This window comes from Aphelocoma coerulescens, chromosome 26, assembly GCF_041296385.1.
Source record: "Aphelocoma coerulescens isolate FSJ_1873_10779 chromosome 26, UR_Acoe_1.0, whole genome shotgun sequence".
Classification (NCBI taxonomy): Eukaryota; Metazoa; Chordata; class Aves; order Passeriformes; family Corvidae; genus Aphelocoma; species Aphelocoma coerulescens.
The window spans coordinates 8,059,547-8,077,929 of record NC_091039.1 but is presented as its reverse complement, the minus strand read 5'-3'; the positions used below and the strand labels follow the sequence as shown (position 1 = coordinate 8,077,929).

Sequence of the window (18,383 nt, the reverse complement as noted above, 5' to 3'; positions counted from 1 at the left end):
AATTAAGGCTATATACATTATAAATAAAAATAAGACTTCTTAATACCCTCCTAGCTGCTATTAGGGTTACGTCCGTGCGGGGCTCGCTCCCGTATGACGTTCGGTACCGGGGCTTGGGTAGGAGCACCCTGAGATGCAATTTAAATCCTTAAAATGCTCAAAAAGGGAGAGCTTTCTTTGACTGAAGTCTTTAAAATGAGGGAACGGGCAGGAGTTGCCTCCACTTGAACCGATACAATGGCAAATTAATGGCTTCTCCCCTTCAATTTAATCCCCTAACCTATTGGGAAAAGAGGGGTTTTCCTCACTTTAAAACTCTCTGGTGCTGGAAAAAGGGGGATTTTTCCTCAATTCAAACCCTTAGAAAGGAGGGAGAACTGGGCTTCCCCCTCAATTTAAACCTTACAACGATGGAAAAGGGGGAGATGAAAGGGACCTCACATACTGCCCTGCCCGCTCAGGTGCTGCCCCTTGGCACGAGAGCTTTTCCCTGGGTGTTTTCTTGAAGCGATGCTCCTTACCCGGGTGCATCCGGCCGCTCCCCGGCTCCTGCGGAGCGCTGCGACCGTTGTTCCCGAAGCGTCTCTCGGGACGCCTCCGTTGGCCCCTCTCGACCGGCAGCTCCCCGTGTAGGTGTGCCTCGGGAACCCTCTGAAAGCGACCTCTGGCAGAGCCGCCCCCTCCTCATCCACGCCGGTCGCGCTCGGTGCTGCCGCACCTCGGAGCGGGGGGATGAGGCGGAGAAAGGTCCTGCCGGTCGTTCCCTCCCCTACGTGGGCCGTCGTCCGCCCCCGAAACGCCGGGGTGTGGGGCTTTCCTTTCCGTGGAAAAGGACCGGCCTTCTCGTCCGGGTGCACGTGGCCAAAATTGGGATCCCGCCTCCAAAATTCCCTATGTCCTAGGCTTGTACTTACCGAGGAAATTCCCTGCCGATCGCAAGCGATTACCGGTAATGGTTCTTCCATAATTGTTACTGACTTCCGTTTCCTTTGAAGTGTTTGACGTGTTCCTCGAGGGGGTCGAGGGTTTGGCCGGGTCGTTTATGGCCCGTCCCGGCAGGCCCGGACCGAACCCGAGCGCCCCCGTCGCCGGTCCGCCCTGAATTTTGGTGAAATATTGATATTGTTTATAAATACTCCCTTTCCCTGCTACTCGGTCTTTCCTCGTGTATCTGCAGGGAGAGGGTTTATCTATCCCTTGATCCCACCCGCAGCTCTCCGGCCCAAATGCCGATGCTTGCGGACACGATCTAAGCAGAAAACTACTACGAGTGTTGGCTTTTTGAAGTAAAAGTCTTATTGTACATCTGGCTGTACAATTTAAAAAAATGCATCTATTGATGGTCATTATGGGAAAGCTTTTCAGAGGAGAAAATACCCATTTTGGTAGCACAGATCCCATTTTGACAATACTGCATTTTTGTGGGTTTGGGAATCCTGCCTGTACAAGACATCTGAAAATCGGTATTTTACAATTTGATATTTGGAAACGGGGTCATTTTGATATTTTGGAACTTGATATTCTGTTGTTTTGAAATGGAATTAGTTTGGTATTTTGGAACCTGGTATTCTGATATTTGGAAACCGGGTAACTTTGGTATTTTGGAACTTGGTAATTTGTAACTGGGTTACTTTGGTATTTCTGAACGTGTTCTGGCAATTTGAAACTGGGTTACTTTGCTACCTCTGAACGTGGTGTTCTGGTATTTTGAAACTAGGCTATTTTAATATTTTGGAACTGGGTATTGTGGTTGTTTGAAACTGTTTTTCTGGTATTTTGAAATTTGGGTTTCTATGATTTTGAACTAGGTTATTCTGGTATTTTGTTCCAAAATACCAGACAAATAACAAACAAAACAAAGAACAAAATTTTTCTGTAGGCTGTTTTTTTGGTGTATTTGTAGGCTTTTTTTTTTTTCCCTGTGTATTGTATGATGAGCTTTTACTGGTTTTGTAACCTCGGGGTTTGGTTTTTTGTAATCTGCGCCTGGCAGGGACCTGGGGCATCCCGGTCGAGTCTCTAGGCTTCGTTTGCTGTCTTCCGCTACGATTAACAGTTCCTGGCATGGGAACTGTTAAATTACAGACTATATGATGAGACGCTTCCTGAAACAAATTAATTCCAGCTAAATGACTCTTCCTGCTCTGCAGTTCCTATACCTGGCCCGGTTTAAATCCGTACCTAGCCCGACTCTTCGGTCCTTCCGTTTCCTACCGCTCTGCTCGGGGCTTTGCACCTCACGCTCTTTCCTCCCTCGGTGGCGTCACGGCAGAATGTGGCGAGGTTTTGGCCGGCACTTGAGGTCTCCGAGATGAACTTACCGAGAATTCTTCTGCTTTTCGCTGCACCTGCCATAACAACATTTGTTCACTGAAATAAATGCTTTCCACAATGAACTAAAGGTGTAAGGGAACAAGCGCTGCACTGTTGGGGAGGAGGATAGTTTGGCAAGGGAATTACACAGATCTGGAGGCTTGGCAGAATTGAAAAAAAGGCAAGAAAAACACAAGAACTCCAAGCCCAAGCTACATCCACTACACAAAACATATTGGCCATAAAAGCAAGAAATTCCCATCTGCTTCTAAAAAACCTAAGCAGCACAAAATAAAATCTATTTTGCTAGAGTTCTGCTTACCATAAAAAACCCTGATTAATTTAATCATGACACTTAAACTTCAGGCATATTAGAAAACTTGTACTGTCTGAAATGTCAGGGGAGGCTGATGCAGCAGCTCCACCCCAGTCACTGTGCTGGAAAGCACAGGAGGCACCTGCTACATCACAGGTACTTGTGGAAATAAATAAAACGCAGCACTTTAGGTTGTGACAGATTGTAAAGCACTGTACCTAAAAGCCCCATAACATAAACATGTACTGAAGCTGAAGCAAGCACCACATTTGAAGCTTCTTTCCATCCTGTTCCTTCCACCCACTTGCTGCAGTTCCCTGGGAGCTGCCAGGAGCACTTACTTGCACTGAAGCATCTCCCATGATGAATTTTGCCCCTTCAATAACAGCTAAGTAGGAGAACCGGAGCTGATCTGCAGTCTGGATGAGCCCCATCCTGTACTTCCTCATTTCCAGGAGAACCTGCTTAACGTCCACGGAAGAAGGGTCTTTCCGTTTGTCCATCTGCAGATAAAAACGTGAAACGTGTTTTCTGCTCTGATGAGGTTCACTACAATGACTCACTTTGTGGTAAGGCCTTCACACCACCCTCCACATTACAGAACGAATGAACTCACATACAATTGGTATCAACGGCTCTTTACTGGGTCTCCAAAAACACACAGGGGAAAACACTGGGCCTCAAAAATGCTGCTTTCCCTGAAAGCAAAGCCTGTCTTTGCGAATCACTCTGAAAACTGGAGACTTTTCTTCCCCTAACTCAAAATGGCCACTTAGGAATGAGACCTGCCTTGGAATACACTCCCAAAACAGCAGAGTAAAACAACAGGAAATCACAGGGAACCCCTCCAGCCCCTGCTCCAGCTCCTTTAAGGCTGCACCAAAGCTCCCCTGAAGGTGCCTGTGCAGGAGAGGTGGCCCTGCAGGTGGCCCTTACCAGCAGCAGACAGGTGTCCACCAGGCAGAAGGTGCCCGACCTCCCGATGCCAGCGCTGCAGTGCACCACGACCGGGCCGTGCCCGGGGCTCGGCGAGCCCGACTCCCGCACCTTGAACGGGAAATTCAGGAACGAGGCCGGCGACTCTGGGACCCCAAAGTCGGGCCAGGTGGTGTAGTGAAAGTGCAGAATCTCCCGAGTTTCCTGGGTCTGCAAAAACAGGGTTTGGGAACAGTTTTAGTTTGGATACACCAGTCAGAAGGACTGACTTAAATTCCAAGGACAAAGTTTCAGGGAGTCTCAGGGAGTTTTTATAGCTGCACAGCCAAGAAACTAATTACAAGTAATTGTCTCTTGTTGTGAAGGTCTCCACTGCGACCAAAGGGAATTGGGTAAGTAAATTTACTTATTTACAATTCAGTTATTTCAGTGCAGCTCAGAAGCCTGTGTCACTCTGGGTATGGCTGAGACATGAAACCGCCTGGAGTGTCCCCAGGTACGTCTCAGAAATATCCAAGAGTTTCATTTCCTTGACATCTCATGCAGAATCATCAAATCCAGACCAATTCCTGACCCCCAATTTCAAGCCAATCTCCTGGCCCGGCTGCGGCGCGATTCATCTGGTGCCCCGAGATGGGACCCTCTCTGCCCGGCTGCCGGATCCAGGGTTAAGCGGACCTCCCGGTCGCAACCCTGAATTTTCAGGGGGAGCTCGGCTGTCCTTTGGCTCGCGGCGGGGGCGGACAAGGACCATCTGCACCAAATTAAGGTATTTGCTATTCCTTTTAAACACAGAAATACCTGCAGGTCCAGGGTTCGAGTCCCTGAGGGTGGGTTGAAAGTCCCGAAGAAGACTGGGTCTCCCAAAATTAGTCCTGGGCAAGAAAAAAAAGTACTTTTAAGGGGTTGGACCCCGACTTTCAAAGGGGTTGGACCCCACTGGGAAAGGTACCTTTAAGGGGCTGGACCCCACTGGCGTGTGCTATTGTACTGCTATTTTTGTTTTGTCTGTTGCTATTCTGCTGCTGTGTGAGTGAGAGTGGATGAGACGTGCTGTCAAAGTACAAAGCGAGTGAGAGGCTCTATCTGCGGTTCCGTACCCCGGCGACGGGCTCGACCGGAGGAAAGCGAAGCGTTTGGCAAAGAGCGAATGAGCATAAATCACATAAACTGTCGGTTTGGAATTCAACCTTACTGTCCAAAGGGGGTGGATTTTAGAGGAGAAAGATTTTAGCTATTGAATTGAAAACATGCAGACCCCCAACGCCTTTCTGATATAGCTCCATCTGATTTCCCTTTTGAAATCCCGTGTTAAGTGTGAGAAAACGGTTCTAAAGCTTGTCTTTGTGTGCATGTATTAATTGTGAGAGAAAGTGGTATTGTATTTCTACTAGATGGAGTGGGTGGTGTCCAAGCTGCCAGAGGAGAGAGCTTGGTATCAGACTAGAAAGAGCAGGAATAAAGAACTTGCCAGAAAAGGAAAGTGCAGATAATGTTAAAGGGGAGAGTGGCAGAGAATAGTGAGAAATTTGAGAGGAGCTGGTTAGAAAAGTACAGCAAGCGTATGGAAGAAGAGATGAGGAAAAGGCAAAAGCAATGGCAAAGGTGATGGCAGAGGTTGTAAGAATTGTGGACATTGTGGTTAATAGGTTTGGGTGTTTAGTTCCCTTTTCTGCTTGGTGTTTTGTGCGGAGCTGCGAGGCTCCTGTTATGTGGTGCTTGTGCAGAGCTGAAAGGCTCCTGTTTGGAGGGGACCCGTGCCCCTGTGCCTTTTGTGTTTTGTTGTGAAAAGCCAAAATTGGCAGGTTTTGGTTCTGAGGTGAATCCGGAGCTCCTATCTTGTGGGGAACCCTCCCCTGCCACCGGTCTGTGGTTTATTGTGGAGAACTAGAATTGGCAGATTCTAATCCTGCGGCCAATTCTGCAGCTGCTGCCTTGTGGGGATGGTGTTGTCCCTGTGCAGGCCCAGGTATTTGTCATGCAGCCTCATCTGCGGGGGCTGTAAAGAAACCTATGGGGAGAATGTTTTGCTGTCCTTCCTTGGTTAATTTGTTAGTCACCTCTCTACTCCTGGGGTGGACTTGGTAAAAAAAAAAAAATATTGAGATAAGGAACAGTTGGTTACTAAAAGATGATTGATTACTAAAAATGTGATTGGTTATTTAAAAAAAAAAAAGGCGACTCAAATGCCTGATTCACAGACTGCAACTCTTGCAAAACTTTTAAAAGCAGTCTCGCTCCCTCCGCTGAAGAATCAATTGGAAGAAACCCCACCGAAAACCTGTGGGAGACAACAAAAGTGGTGCGACAAGCACTTCATAGAATAAAAACTAAAACTCCACTTGAATAAGTTAATTCAATTAAACTCTTGTTTCACTCAGACATATTTTTTTGGGGGAAGTTTGTTTCTTTTCTCTTTTCTAGGAATGTCAAATGTCCCGACATCAAAGATAAAGCAAGCAGTTTGAGAGCAAGGAAACTGCAAGCAGCAAAATCACACCTAAATGTGATAACCGTTGCTTCGCTGTCACTTTGTGTTAGCCCTATAAAGTTTTACTTCTTTTTTAATAATCGGTCTAGTGGGCCAAATTTTCACTTTTCTTTTATAGGAATCTACCAACACATGAGATGGAGCTGTGTGAAAACCAATGAAATTGAAAGTGTCACCATAATTGCTTGCATTGTCAGTTGGTTAATGTTTGTAATTTGTTGGTGTTTTCATTGCAAGTGACAGATCAAATAGTAGTTAAAGCATTCTACATATTCTTGAGTTTAATTTTTGTCTAACTTGTTTTGTCTTTTTACTGAAAAATGGTGTGGCTCAGGTCTTATGGATGTATAATTTGTTTCAACCAATATTATCCTGAGAGTTGGTATAAGAATTTATACATATTTGAAATCCTACAAATATGGACTAACCCTCCCGGTTCTGCCTCAGAAAGCTTCAAAATTATTATAATCTGGCTAAATTTTTTGGATTTTCTAATTAGTGAATTAAAGAATCTTGACAAAACACAAGCAAATGCTACATGAGAAATGATTGAATCCCCCTTCCTAAACCAGGAGGGATACAGAAAAGCCTTCTACCAGCTCTCAAACTAAAGTGCTGTTCAATCTCATGCCATATGTCTTAAGAGGATGTTTTAACTTTTCCTCACCCCTCCTATTTATAGCACATTCTGCAATGTCAGTTGTAGGTGCAGAATGGGATGAAGGCAATTTATTCACAAAAGAAAAAAGGCTACTTGAGGTAAAAAGAAAAAAAAACCTTAAGTTTGAAAGAGAATTCATTTCATTTTTAATCCCACCAAAAATAAAGCCACAGTTTGTAGTTTGTGTCAAGATTAAATGACAAGAGTGCTATAATCTGTCTCCTGGAAAACAGAGCATAGCCCTGATGTAAAGATATGTTTGCATGAGAATATTTTGTATGAAAATGTTTTGTGTGTTAGTTTTGTATCATAAAAACTAATCCTTTATAATGTATAGAATTATACAGCAGAGTAAGAATATTATTATAACAAAAACTGTATAAAGAAGCTACAACCAAAGAAGCCTCCTGAAGATACCTGACTAGGACTTTAAAGTGTAAGTTAAACCACTAAGATTAGATAAAGGGAAAACCCATTCTTTGACCAACTCAGGCCTAGGAAAAAAAACAAAACAAAAACAACCGACCAAACAAACAAGACTGAGAGAAATACCCATAGATAGTAAAATAACAAATCAGATGATCCCATTAGTAAGAGATCTTGAAATTCCAGGGAGATCAAAACGGGCTCCCCCAGTGATTATTGAACTACTGGAAGGGGTACAACCAGTGTCAGTTAAATAATATCCACTAAGGCATGAAGCATGAGTAGGAATGGAACCAATAATTAGTAAATTTATTGATCAGAAGTTGTTGAGAGAGTGTAGATCTTCCTGCAATACCCCAATTCTACCAGTACAAAAGCCAAATGGAAGTTATTGATTAGTTCAGGACCTGAGGACACGTTACTCAAAAAATTACAAAGTGACTGAGTGTGGTTTTCAGTTTTAGATTTAAAGGATGTTTTCTTTTGTCTGCCATTAGGTGAAAGCAGTCAGGAAATTTTTGCCTTTGAATGGGAAAACCCCAGAACAGGGAGAAAAAGCCAGCTTACGTGGACTGTATTGCCACAAGGATTCAAAAATAGACCCGTGATATTTGGAGATCAATTAGCCGAGGAACTGGAAGCCTGGACGCCGCCGCTTGGGAAAGGGGAGGTACGCTCTTGCAGTACATCGATGATCTATTGATAACAACAAGGACCTGTGAAGACTGCAAGAACTGGACTGTAAGTCTTTTAAATTTTCTGAGACTAAGTGGACATAGAGTCTCTCCTGAAAAGGCTCAGCTAGTCCTCCACAATGTTACATATCTGGGGTATGAACTGGCAGGAGGGGAGAGAGCCTTGAGAGACAACAGGAAGGAGGCAATTTGTCAAATGCCCTGGCCAACTGAAGAACCAAAGAACTGAGAACTTTTCTGGGAATGACAGGATGGTGTAGATTATGGATCTACAACTATAGACTCACTGTGAAACCTTTATACCAACTCCTAAAAGAGACTGGGGGAACTCACCTATGCTGGACACCAGAGACTAATAATGCATTTGTAACTCTGAAACGTGAGTTGATGCAAGCTCTAGCACTGGGCATACTAGATGTCACTAAACCTTTTCTGTTGTTTTCACATGAGAGACAAGGACTGGCACTGGGACTTTTGGCACAGAAGCTGGGACCGTACAAAAGGCCGGTGGCTTATTTCTCCAAGCAGCTGGACGTGGTCAGCCAAGGAGGGCCCGCCTGCCTGCATGCAGTGGCAGCCGTGATCCTGAACATGGAAGAAGCTCGCAAGTTCACACTGGGACAGCATATAACTGTTTTTGTCCCTCACATGGTGTCAGCAGTGCTCACACAGAAAGAAAATCACCGGTTAACCCCATCTCGCTTTCTCAAATACCAGGCTGTCCTGGCAGAATTGAAGGATGTGAGTATCCAAGTAACTAACGTTTTAAACCCAGCAGCTTACCTCCAGGGCAAGGCTGCTGAGGAGCCTGTAAGACATGACTGCATCAAAACCGTGGAGGCGGTTTACTCCGGCTGGCTGGACCGAAAGAACTCTCCGCTAGAAAATGCAGCAAACTGGTTCACCGATGGGAGCGGTTACGTCAAGAATGGTAAGCGGCTTGCTGGGTATGCAGCTACAACCACAGACGCTGTCATTGAGGCAAAACCGTTACCTGTGGGGACATCAGCTCAAAAGGCTGAAATAATAGCCCTAACTCGAGCCTTGGCATTGGCCGAAGGAAAACCTATCAACATTTGGACTGAGTCGAGGTATACTTTTGGGGTGGTACACACTCACAGGGCTATCTGGAAAGAAAGGGGTTTATTAACCTCACAGAAGAAATCAAGCACGCTACTGAAATTGTACAGTTACTGGAAGCAGTGGTAAAACCTTCAAAAGTGGCTATAATGCATTGTAAGGGACAGTCCCAGGGTAACACTATCCCTGAACTGGGAAATGCTATGGCAGACAAAACAGCAAAGGCAGTGGCCAGTGGGGTTCAGATCCAAGCCCTAGCTCTAATTCCTTCTAGCATCCTTATAAGTTTAAAAAAAAAAAAAAAAAAAAAAAAAAACACCATATGACACTGATGATTTAAATTGGATACAAGAAGACAAGGGACAAATGAGCACAGATGGGTGGGCTAGGATAAAGGGTCTCATAATCATACCCAGAAAACTGTTAAAATTATTTATCCAAAGCGAACATTGCATCAGATCACCTTAGATTACAGTTCTTGAAGGTTTGAGGAGGTATGAGACAAACTTACAGCATGGTTACCCAACTTACCCGGCTTAAACAATTGTTTGTAATAGCTATTTGTGTTATTGCATTGTTACTTAGTGTTTGTATTAGTAGTTACTGTTGTATGATATTATGTACCTGGAATCGAGATGCCTATGCTCCATGGCACAAGCATAAACTTAGAACTAAGATAGAGAAGGGTTCTTACTTTAAAGACATGCAAGATTTGTAAAGAATTACAAATACCCAAAGAAAAGGGGGGGATTGAAGAAGGGGCAGTCAATAACTAACTCATGTAAGCACAAGTTAACTAGTGGGAGACAGCAAATGTTCGTTCAGACAGCAGATGCTAAAAACACAACCTAAGAGGCCAAATTCAACTTAATCTTGTCAAGATAGAGGGGACAAGGATTATCTCAGAGGCTGCTAAATCATTCATTATTTAAAGCCGTGGCTCAGTTAAAGAGCAATACCAATTAAGCTCCTGGATAAAAAGCCTGGGAGATCGGGGTTGGTTTTTTTCCATTGTTCCTTTCGGTGGCTTTTTGCAAGCAAACTATGAAGCGGACAAGCCGCAAGCGTGCTACAGTGCCCCTTGCTGGGACTCGCTCCGGGCTGGCGCTGTTCCACGGTGCGAGGGGACCGGAAAAGCCACGCGACCCACGGAACCGGCGGCACTCGCCGCCCGGGGACGGCCCCGCGCTCCCGGAACCGGGCGCAGCGCGGCTCGCGGCACGGAAGCGGCTCCTCCGGCAGGCGGGGGCGGCCCCGCACCGGGAGACCCCTCCCGCCCCCGGCGCCTGCCGAGCGGCACTGGCGCCGGGCCGAGGGGGACCCGGCGGCGCGCGGCTCGCGGCACGAAAGCGCCTCCTCCGGCAGGCGGGGGCGGCCCCGCGCCGGGAGACCCCCGCCCGCCCCCGGCGCCTGCCGAACGGCACCGGCACCGGCGCCTGACCGAAGGGGACCCGGCGGCGCCCGAGCCCCGCGCACGGACGGCACGGAGCGGGCGGGACGACCCGGGGCGGCGCGGCTCCGTGCCGCATCTCCCGCCGGCCGGCCCGGCGGCGCTCACCTCGGCTCCGCGCGGCTCGGACCGGCGCGGCTCCGTCGGTCCCTGTCGGCGGCCCAGCCCCCAAATTCCCACTCCTCCTTAGAAATTCCCCAGGGGCCGGGAGTGCTCCCGCGCGAGACATTCGGTGCCGGGGCATGGCCGGAAGCGACCTCAAATGCGGTGGCACGCTCCGATTCAAACCTTTCAAGTGCTGGAAAAGCCGGAGTTTCTTTCAATTTAACCCCTGAAACTGAGGCAACGGGGGGTGTTCACCTCAATTCAAACCAATACAATGGTAAATAAATGTGTTCTCCCTTTCTATTTAATGGTCTAAGATATCAGAAAGAGAGGAGTTTTCCTCAACTCTCTCAAATGATGGGGAAAGGGCGATTTTTACCTTCATTAAAACCCTCAAAAAGCAGGGGCAGCAGGGCTTCCCCCTCAATTTAGAACTTAGGTTGATGAAAATGGAGGGGTTACCCTCAATTCAAACCCATAAAATGGTAACATCTGTGCTTTCCCCTTCCATTTAAAATGGAAGGGGGATCCCCTCGTTCAAACACAGACAATAATGAAGGAGGAGTTTCTTCCCTCCATTTAAACTCCTTTTGTTCTCGTAATCCCCATTTTTTTCTGAGGGCACGGGGGGAGGGACTGGCAAGATGAAATCGGAAGGGAAAAATAGAAAGAACCCCCCCCGCAAACCCACGCACCGGCTCACCTGCTTAGCTGCAGCTGCCTGGCGCCTCCTTTGGCAATGCTCCGCATCTAACTGCATCCGAGTGCTCCCCCAGACCCTGTGAGATGCTCTCACCGTCCTTTCGTGAGAGACCCCCCCAGGACCTCACCGTAAGCCCCTCTCCTCCAACATAGCCCTGCAAAAGTGAGCTGAGGTAACCCCTCCTAAAACAGGCCCCGGCAGGAGCCGCCCTCTCCTCACCGTCACAGCTCACACCTGGGGCTGCTCCGCCCCCTCATCATTCTCACGGCTCACACCTGGGGTTGTTGCCGGTCCAAGTGTGAGGGCAGGTGCAGAAAGGATTTGCTGCTCCTTCCCTGGACGGCTCATTGTCTGCACCTGACATGCTGAGGCACTGGGCTTTCCTTTCCATAGATAACAGATAGTTGATGCCAGGTGCAGGTAAACTGTCAGGGTTGGTTTTTGAAATATTTTTTTAAACTAGAAAGTGTTCCATAAGTATGCATGTGACTTTTGAGATTTGATATACGAGACTTGTTGAGCTTTTGACGGGGTACCCTTCCTTCTCGGACCGGGGTAACGGAGCAGAGGAGGCTGCTGTTCTGCTAAGTTCTTTATTTCATAGTCTCATAGTTTTCTTGAAGGCAGAGTTCAGAGGGGGCTACGTGACAAAGCCAAGCAGCAACAGCAGGCAAAAACAGCCTCTTCTATATGTTCTATATGCTCCATATACTCTATATGCTTTATATACTATACACACTATACTTGATGCACTCTATACAATGTACTATACACTCTATATTTTTTCTTACAGAAGTGTGGATTATATTTGTTAACTGACCAATAAGATTAATACACTATTCTAGTTTCTCTTAACCTATCCTGGCCTGATTCTAACAGTCGTAAGCCTTACACAAGTACTACATAGGTATTACACAGATTTGCATATGCAGTTTCTATCGGCTCTTATTGTTTATGTGAACAGTCTATCTAAAAAATATGAACAGTGTAATTCTATCTATATTTTGTCTAAAGTAAAGAATTCTGTGAAAAGGTAACACTGCTGCAGCAAGAACTGTGTTTAAGGTCTCTGCTACAGCTTTTTAATGTTTAAGGCACTTAGCATATATTTCTACTGAAGTTAAAAATCTATGTTTCTATTTCACTTTGGTGTGGCTTCATGTATCTCAGCCTGTCCAAAGGTTTAAATTCAATCCCCCTGCTTTGGCTTCCCTCTGGGCCTGAGTCCAGAGGAGCTTTTGCTCCGACAGAGACTAAATCTCTCACCGGTTTTAGAGTACTGCATTGAAAGTCTGTGCGCTTTCTCTTCTTTCCCTGTTCTGAGCGAGTTCTTTGGAACTTCTTTCTTCATTGAATTTTTTTATTTACACTTCAGCAAAATGTGGAAATAACATATACAAACACAAGTACGAATACAATCCATATACATGCTGGCAAAAGTCCAATTTACACACGGAGCAATACATGGAAATTCAGTGGCAAACACCAATACAGAACAATACAGGGCAATGCAAGCCAAATACATATCAATACAATAAAACAATGCTACTGTTTCTGGAAAGTTTATTACATTTTCTTTTATTGTTATAAGAAACCCAAAACAGCAACATGTAGAGAACATAACAGTCATCCACCACCCACACCTCCTTTAGCTTACACACAAACCCACCCTTGCTCTCATCTTGACCGCTCCACTAACCCTTGGCGCTCTATGGGAATGTGGTTCCCAGGAGCCTCCAAATCATCCTGCCTCACAAAACCCCATCGCCGGCACAGTCCGCACCCAAACCTTGGCGATGAACGTCGCCTCGCAGACCGGCCAGGACCGAAGGAAAAAAAACCTGGGGGGGGGGGGGGGGAACAAACCTGGCTGGGGTTTTTTTAATTCAAAACTTAAAAATGTGTTGAAAAACCTGAAAGGCAAAAATCTCACATACAACATTAGAACCCATCAACACACATGCTCTCACAGGCAGACAGAAGTAGAAAGACAGACAACTCTCACAGACACACACAGTCACACACTCTTCAGCTTCCTGCTTCCTTTGTTCTGCAGCCCTTACTCAAAAAACTCTACGGATGAAGATGCTTCAGCACATCTTCCAGCTGCTGCTCCTCGACATCAAACGGTAGATTCTGGGAAAATTGGTAGCATCAGTGACCACAGAGATCCAAAGCCACCTCAGGGACCTGAGAGACAACATGAGGCGGTCAGTGAGGGGCCGAAGGCTAGGAGTTATCTCCACGCTAGGCCCATAAATTTTCTACCCAAAACCCCATAGAAAAGATATGAACCTTTAAGTTTTATAACTGTTCTTCTTAACCATTACCCTGCCAGGGCAGGGCAGCTCCAACTGCAAAGAGCACATGGACAAGGTGGTGCGCCGAATATAAGCAAAGACGACACGACGGCTTGAGATAACTCGCTGGAAGATTAATTCTTGAGCCCGATATGCTTTAAGGCAACAAAACCTACAGAACTACCGCGGTCACGTGAGGAGGGTCTAATATGCTCCATATAGAAGTCTAAGGGAATAGGATGTGAACAGAAGGCACTACCACAAGTGAGAAGGAAGATGGATGAGAACATCTCCTGCACTTCCTCTGGTCTCAAAAAGTAAAAATGTAAAGATGCTGGAATAAGCCCAATCTGGGAAAGTACACAAGGAGAGACCCCCCCCCCCCCCCGCTGCCAATACGGCCCAGAACAATGCCGATAAAGCATCAAGACATAACAAAGCCCTAGGACACAGAATAGGGTGGACACATGTTACAGTGGGGATACTGCAACACGCCTATATCAAACCAGGAGTCCCGTGGAAAAGAAATATATATAGACGGATTCTTGCTAGATGTTTCAGAGATGTTTATTTCTCCAGCCGCATGGCTGGGATCTGCCGAGGAACTGTTACAGTCAGCCCCCGAGCTCCTTTGCCTGCGCAGGGAAACACAAACCAACCAATGGGGAACGAGGCTGACCAGGGGCAGGGAAATCCCGTGCCTCCCTCAGGGCTCCCAGGGCTACAGGGCGGGGAAGGGACCCCGACAGACACAAACTACACAACATAGACACAAACTACGTAACACAGAGAGAAGTTAAAACTGCCCAGCAGTTTCACCTGATGGACCCAAGATTCCTGCTGCAAGATGAGCCAGAAAGTGATGATGCCAAAGGAAAGACGGCTCTATAGCAATAACACGTGACAGTGAAACAACTCCTTACGAGAAGTTAGTGCCAAAGCTGTTAAGAGGATGCTCAAGAAGTTCAGTAGGCCTAGAGAAAGAGGTGATGACTGCTGGGCGACCGCTCCGGACCCAAAGGCAGGCTCCTCAGGCAAAAAGATCTGCGATGACATCAAGACTCAAAGCACAAAGCTTGCAAAAACATGGGTATGGAACTGCTCTGCCCGGCAAAGGGTCAGGTGATGCTAAGGAGAAACCCTCTCCCTTTACTTCCAAGGGGCCCATCCCACTACAGCCCTCTCCTCTAAGCTAACTTCAGATTGCCTCCTGTGATTCCAAAGGTTTTTCCCTTCTCCCAACCACCAGTCCCAGTACTTAGCTTTCAGAGATGAGAGGAAAAAATCCATCCTCGACAGAAAAGAACACGTGGGCGCTGTGGACATCAGTACATTCCCTGTAGTCTGCTTTGGAGGCTGCGAAAATTCAGAAAGAAACTTCAGACTGCAATGAGACGGCCCAAAAATGACCCCTTCTGCAACACCCCCCTCCCTCGTAACTGCAAAGGCTAATTGCTTACCGGCCGTTTCCAAACTTCGGCTCCACACCGGCTCATGGTACCTAAGACGACAAAACAGAAAACGTGACTATCACCCTCCAGAAGATTAATCCCCAGGGCTCCTCTACACTGCTGCCCTGGCGCACCTCAAATCTTCATCCGACTCTGGAGGTGGCCTGGACAATACCCGCAAAGTGAAAAGGCACATGCTTGGCACCTCAAAGGACTAAGGCAAAAGACCTGTGACATGAGATGCACAAAAGACAGAGAACGCACAATAGACAGGTGACATGTACCAGGACTGCTCTGCCCTGCGCACCTCGGCACTGTGATCAAAAGCAAGACTTAAGTTTTATGGGTCCTAAGGGGTCCCTTCTTGGGTATCCCCACCTCCAAATCTGACTCAAAAATATCTCCGGTGAGTGCCAACTCGACACCCCGCTTTCACCCCCTCTGTGGGTCACAGGTCTCGACTTACCTCTTGGATGTCTGGGGATGTCAATCTGCCTCGGGTGCAAAAGGCGGCCGCCTCACCATGCAGGCAGCTGGTGCCTTCACCAGGCTGGTTCTCTCTTAGTCAGCTACAATAAACAAAACCAAACAAACATCAGTGCATGAGCTTAGTGGCACCTCAGCCAAAACCCATCAATTCTGCCACTCACCATCTCCTAAAAAGGCTGGAGTCCTCGGGCCGCACGCTCTGGCCGCACTCCAAGGCCAACACCATCGTTGTAGGGTATACCTGAGTTGAGTGGAGACGAGGTGAGATAGCATTGCTAAAACTTGAGCAGACCCGCGCTCCCCCTGCCTCCCTCCCCAACTTATTGCAACCCCTCAGCCGTTGCCAAAGGCAACCTGGATGGTACCCTCACATGGAAAAGGTAAAGGCTTCGTCACAGAGTCCCATGATACTCACAGAGTACTAACAAGAGAAGCGAGACAGGACCGTCGGCCGGTCGGTGAGGGGCACGGCATAAGACAGTGGGACGGCCTGAAACACACAAATGACAATGGATGCTTAGAGCTGTATCAGAACTTAGCGCCCAAGGAATAACATGTGGTTCTTTCCACCAATGACTTCTTACCTCATTCACTTGACCTTGACTGCTGAGATCTGGCTTTACCTCCTAAGAACAAAGACAAAGAACAATGCTGTAACAAAGCCACCATTTATGTTTGCCCCGCAAAGACAAACAGTGACCGACCTTCAGGTGGGAACCCCCTCACACGGTATGGGGGGCTCTGGCATGGATTTAATGTGCCTGCATCTGCAAGAAAGTGATGACAAAAGTCAAAAGGCTGCATGAGAACTTCACAGCTCCAGCCATCTTCTGACAATCTAGAGGACAAACTACCCCCTACATTACAAATTTCAAGTCCCCAAGCCTTGTTCTATTACACCAATATGCCAGGGTATGCAGCAGGGCAGAGCAGCTCTGGGCCAAACCCATGCAGGCACCCATGACAGAGGAGATGACAAACGAGAGGATACAACAAGGAGAGAGAACTCAGGGTGGAAAGCATGACTGCAAGCACATCAAAGGGCTAAGGCAAAAGACCTGTGACACAGGACACCCAAAAGACATGGCATGCACTATAGACAAGTGACACAACATGCACTGCGATTGCTCTGCCCTGCGCACATCAGCATTGTCATCAAATGTGAGACTTTCACTTTATGCGGGCTAAGGCGCCCCTTCTTGGGTATCCCCATCTCCAAAGCTGACGCAAAAATCCCTCCCGGCGAAACCCGACTCGATGCTCCGCTTTCATCCCCTTGACTTATCTCTCAGACATCCTGAGATGTGAATCCACCTGGGACGCAAAAGAAGACCGCCTCACCATCCTGGAAGCTCCTACCATTGCCGGGCTTTTGTCTTTTAGACGGCTACAATAACAAAAGCCAAACATCGGTACAGGAACTTCGTGGCACATTGGCCAAGCCCCCAACAGTTCCACTACTCACCGTCTCCTAAGAAGGCCGGGGAACTCGGACCACACGCTTTGGCCACGCCCCGAGGCAGATACCGTCACCGCAGGGTATACCTGAGTTAAGAGGAGAGGAGGTGATGCGGGACTGCTGAAACTTGAGCGGACCCTCGCTCCCCCACCCTCCCGCCCCGACTTGCCGCAATGCCTCGGCCGTCGCCAAAGGCTACCGGGACGGTACCTTCACATGGAAAAGGTAAAGGCTTCATCACAGAGTCCCATGATACTTGCGGAGGACTCACGAGGGTGGCAAGAGAGGTCCGTCAGCCAGTCGGCGAGGAGTTCGGTGTAATACAAGGGGACTACCTGAAACACACAAATGACAATGGATGCTTAGAGCTGTACCAGAACTTGGCACCCAAGGCATAACAAGTGGTTCTTTCCACCAGTGACTTCTTACCTCATTCACTTGACCTTGACTGCTAAGATCTGGCTTTACCTCCTAAGAACAAAGACAAAGAACAATCCTGTAACACAGCCACCATTTATGTTTGCCCTGCAAAGACAAACAGTGACCGACCTTCAGGTGGGAACCCCCTCACACGGTATGGGGCGCTCTGCCGCAGATTTAATCCGTCTGCATCTGCAAGAAAGTGATGACAAAAGTCAAAGAGCTGCATTAGAACTTCACAGCTCCAGCCATCCTGTATCAGTCTAGGAATACCATCTTGAGGCCAAACTACAACCTACCCCACAAATTCCACATCCCCAGGCCTTGTCCTATTACACCCATACTCCACAGTATGCATCAGGGAAGAGCAGCTCTGGGCCAAACCCACTCAGGCACCCGTGACACAGAAGATGACAAACAAGGGGACACAACAAGGAGAGAAAACTCTAGGCTAGATGGTCACAAGGACCGAGCAAATGAGGAATGAGATGACCACGGCGAGACCGACGGTGAGCCAACGAGGCTGCAAGAACCCTGGCAGAGGAGGATGATAACAGAAGGGCTTATTCCAAGAACCGCAAAGATGGATGCCCGAGAATTGGACGGGTGGAATCCTCTAGCTATCTTCACATTCTTACAAGCCTTCATCCTCTATAATGGATCATTGCAGTGTACAGCTGACAATGCAGCTCAGAACAAGACCTGAAAAGACACCCGACTCAACGTCGCTGAACAGAGACGTGATCCTGATGCACCTCCAAGCTCACGAGTCAAAGGATCAATGGTATCGGCACCACACTGAGGAACACCAAGAACAGAGATGCTAAGAATAATGCCCAGCGTTTGCAATAAGCATCTCAAAGGGCTAAGGCAAAAGACCTGTGACATGAGATGCACAATAGACAGAGAATGCACAATAGACAGGTGACATGTACCAGGCCTGCTCTGCCCTGCGCACCTCGGCACTGTGATCAAAAGCAAGACTTAAGCTTTATGGGGCCTAAGGGGCCCCTTCTTGGGTATCCCCACCTCCAAATCTGACTCAAAAATACCTCCTGGTGAGTGCCAACTCGGCACCCTGCTTTCAC

The 18,383-nt window shown here is 47.5% G+C and overlaps 1 protein-coding gene across 2 annotated transcripts; it reads right to left on the bottom strand.

The window, feature by feature from the left end:
* Positions 1-417: 417 nt before the first annotated feature.
* Positions 418-11,359, bottom strand: LOC138098950 (tyrosine-protein phosphatase non-receptor type 1-like). Of its 2 annotated transcripts, XR_011146665.1 has the most exons (7): positions 11,177-11,359; positions 10,477-10,705; positions 4,367-4,440; positions 3,566-3,775; positions 2,971-3,132; positions 2,182-2,348; positions 418-1,098 (listed from the first exon to the last, which is right to left on the bottom strand). XR_011146665.1 is itself a non-coding variant. In XM_068995882.1 (6 exons), the coding sequence occupies exons 2-6, from the start codon at positions 10,610-10,612 to the stop codon at positions 2,238-2,240; spliced, it is 693 nt and encodes a 230-aa protein (XP_068851983.1). In that variant the 5' UTR covers positions 10,613-10,705; positions 11,177-11,358; the 3' UTR covers positions 1,314-2,237. The 2 variants fall into 2 exon arrangements, 1 of the variants encoding a protein (XP_068851983.1); XM_068995882.1 differs by lacking the exon at positions 418-1,098 and having other exon boundaries at positions 1,314-2,348; positions 11,177-11,358.
* Between the last annotated feature and the right edge of the window lie 7,024 nt (positions 11,360-18,383).

Bases quoted from the DNA above. Each gene is read 5' to 3' on its own strand.
- LOC138098950 (XM_068995882.1), bottom strand. From the start codon at position 10,612: ATGCCCCGGCACCGAATGTCTCGCGCGGGAGCACTCCCGGCCCCTGGG. The intron at 4,441-10,476 runs GTGAGCGCCGCC...TTTCTTGCCCAG, and splicing joins CCGAGCCGCGCGGAGCCGAG to GACTAATTTTGGGAGACCCA. The intron at 3,776-4,366 runs GTATTTCTGTGT...CTGTTTTTGCAG, and splicing joins CTCGAACCCTGGACCTGCAG to ACCCAGGAAACTCGGGAGAT.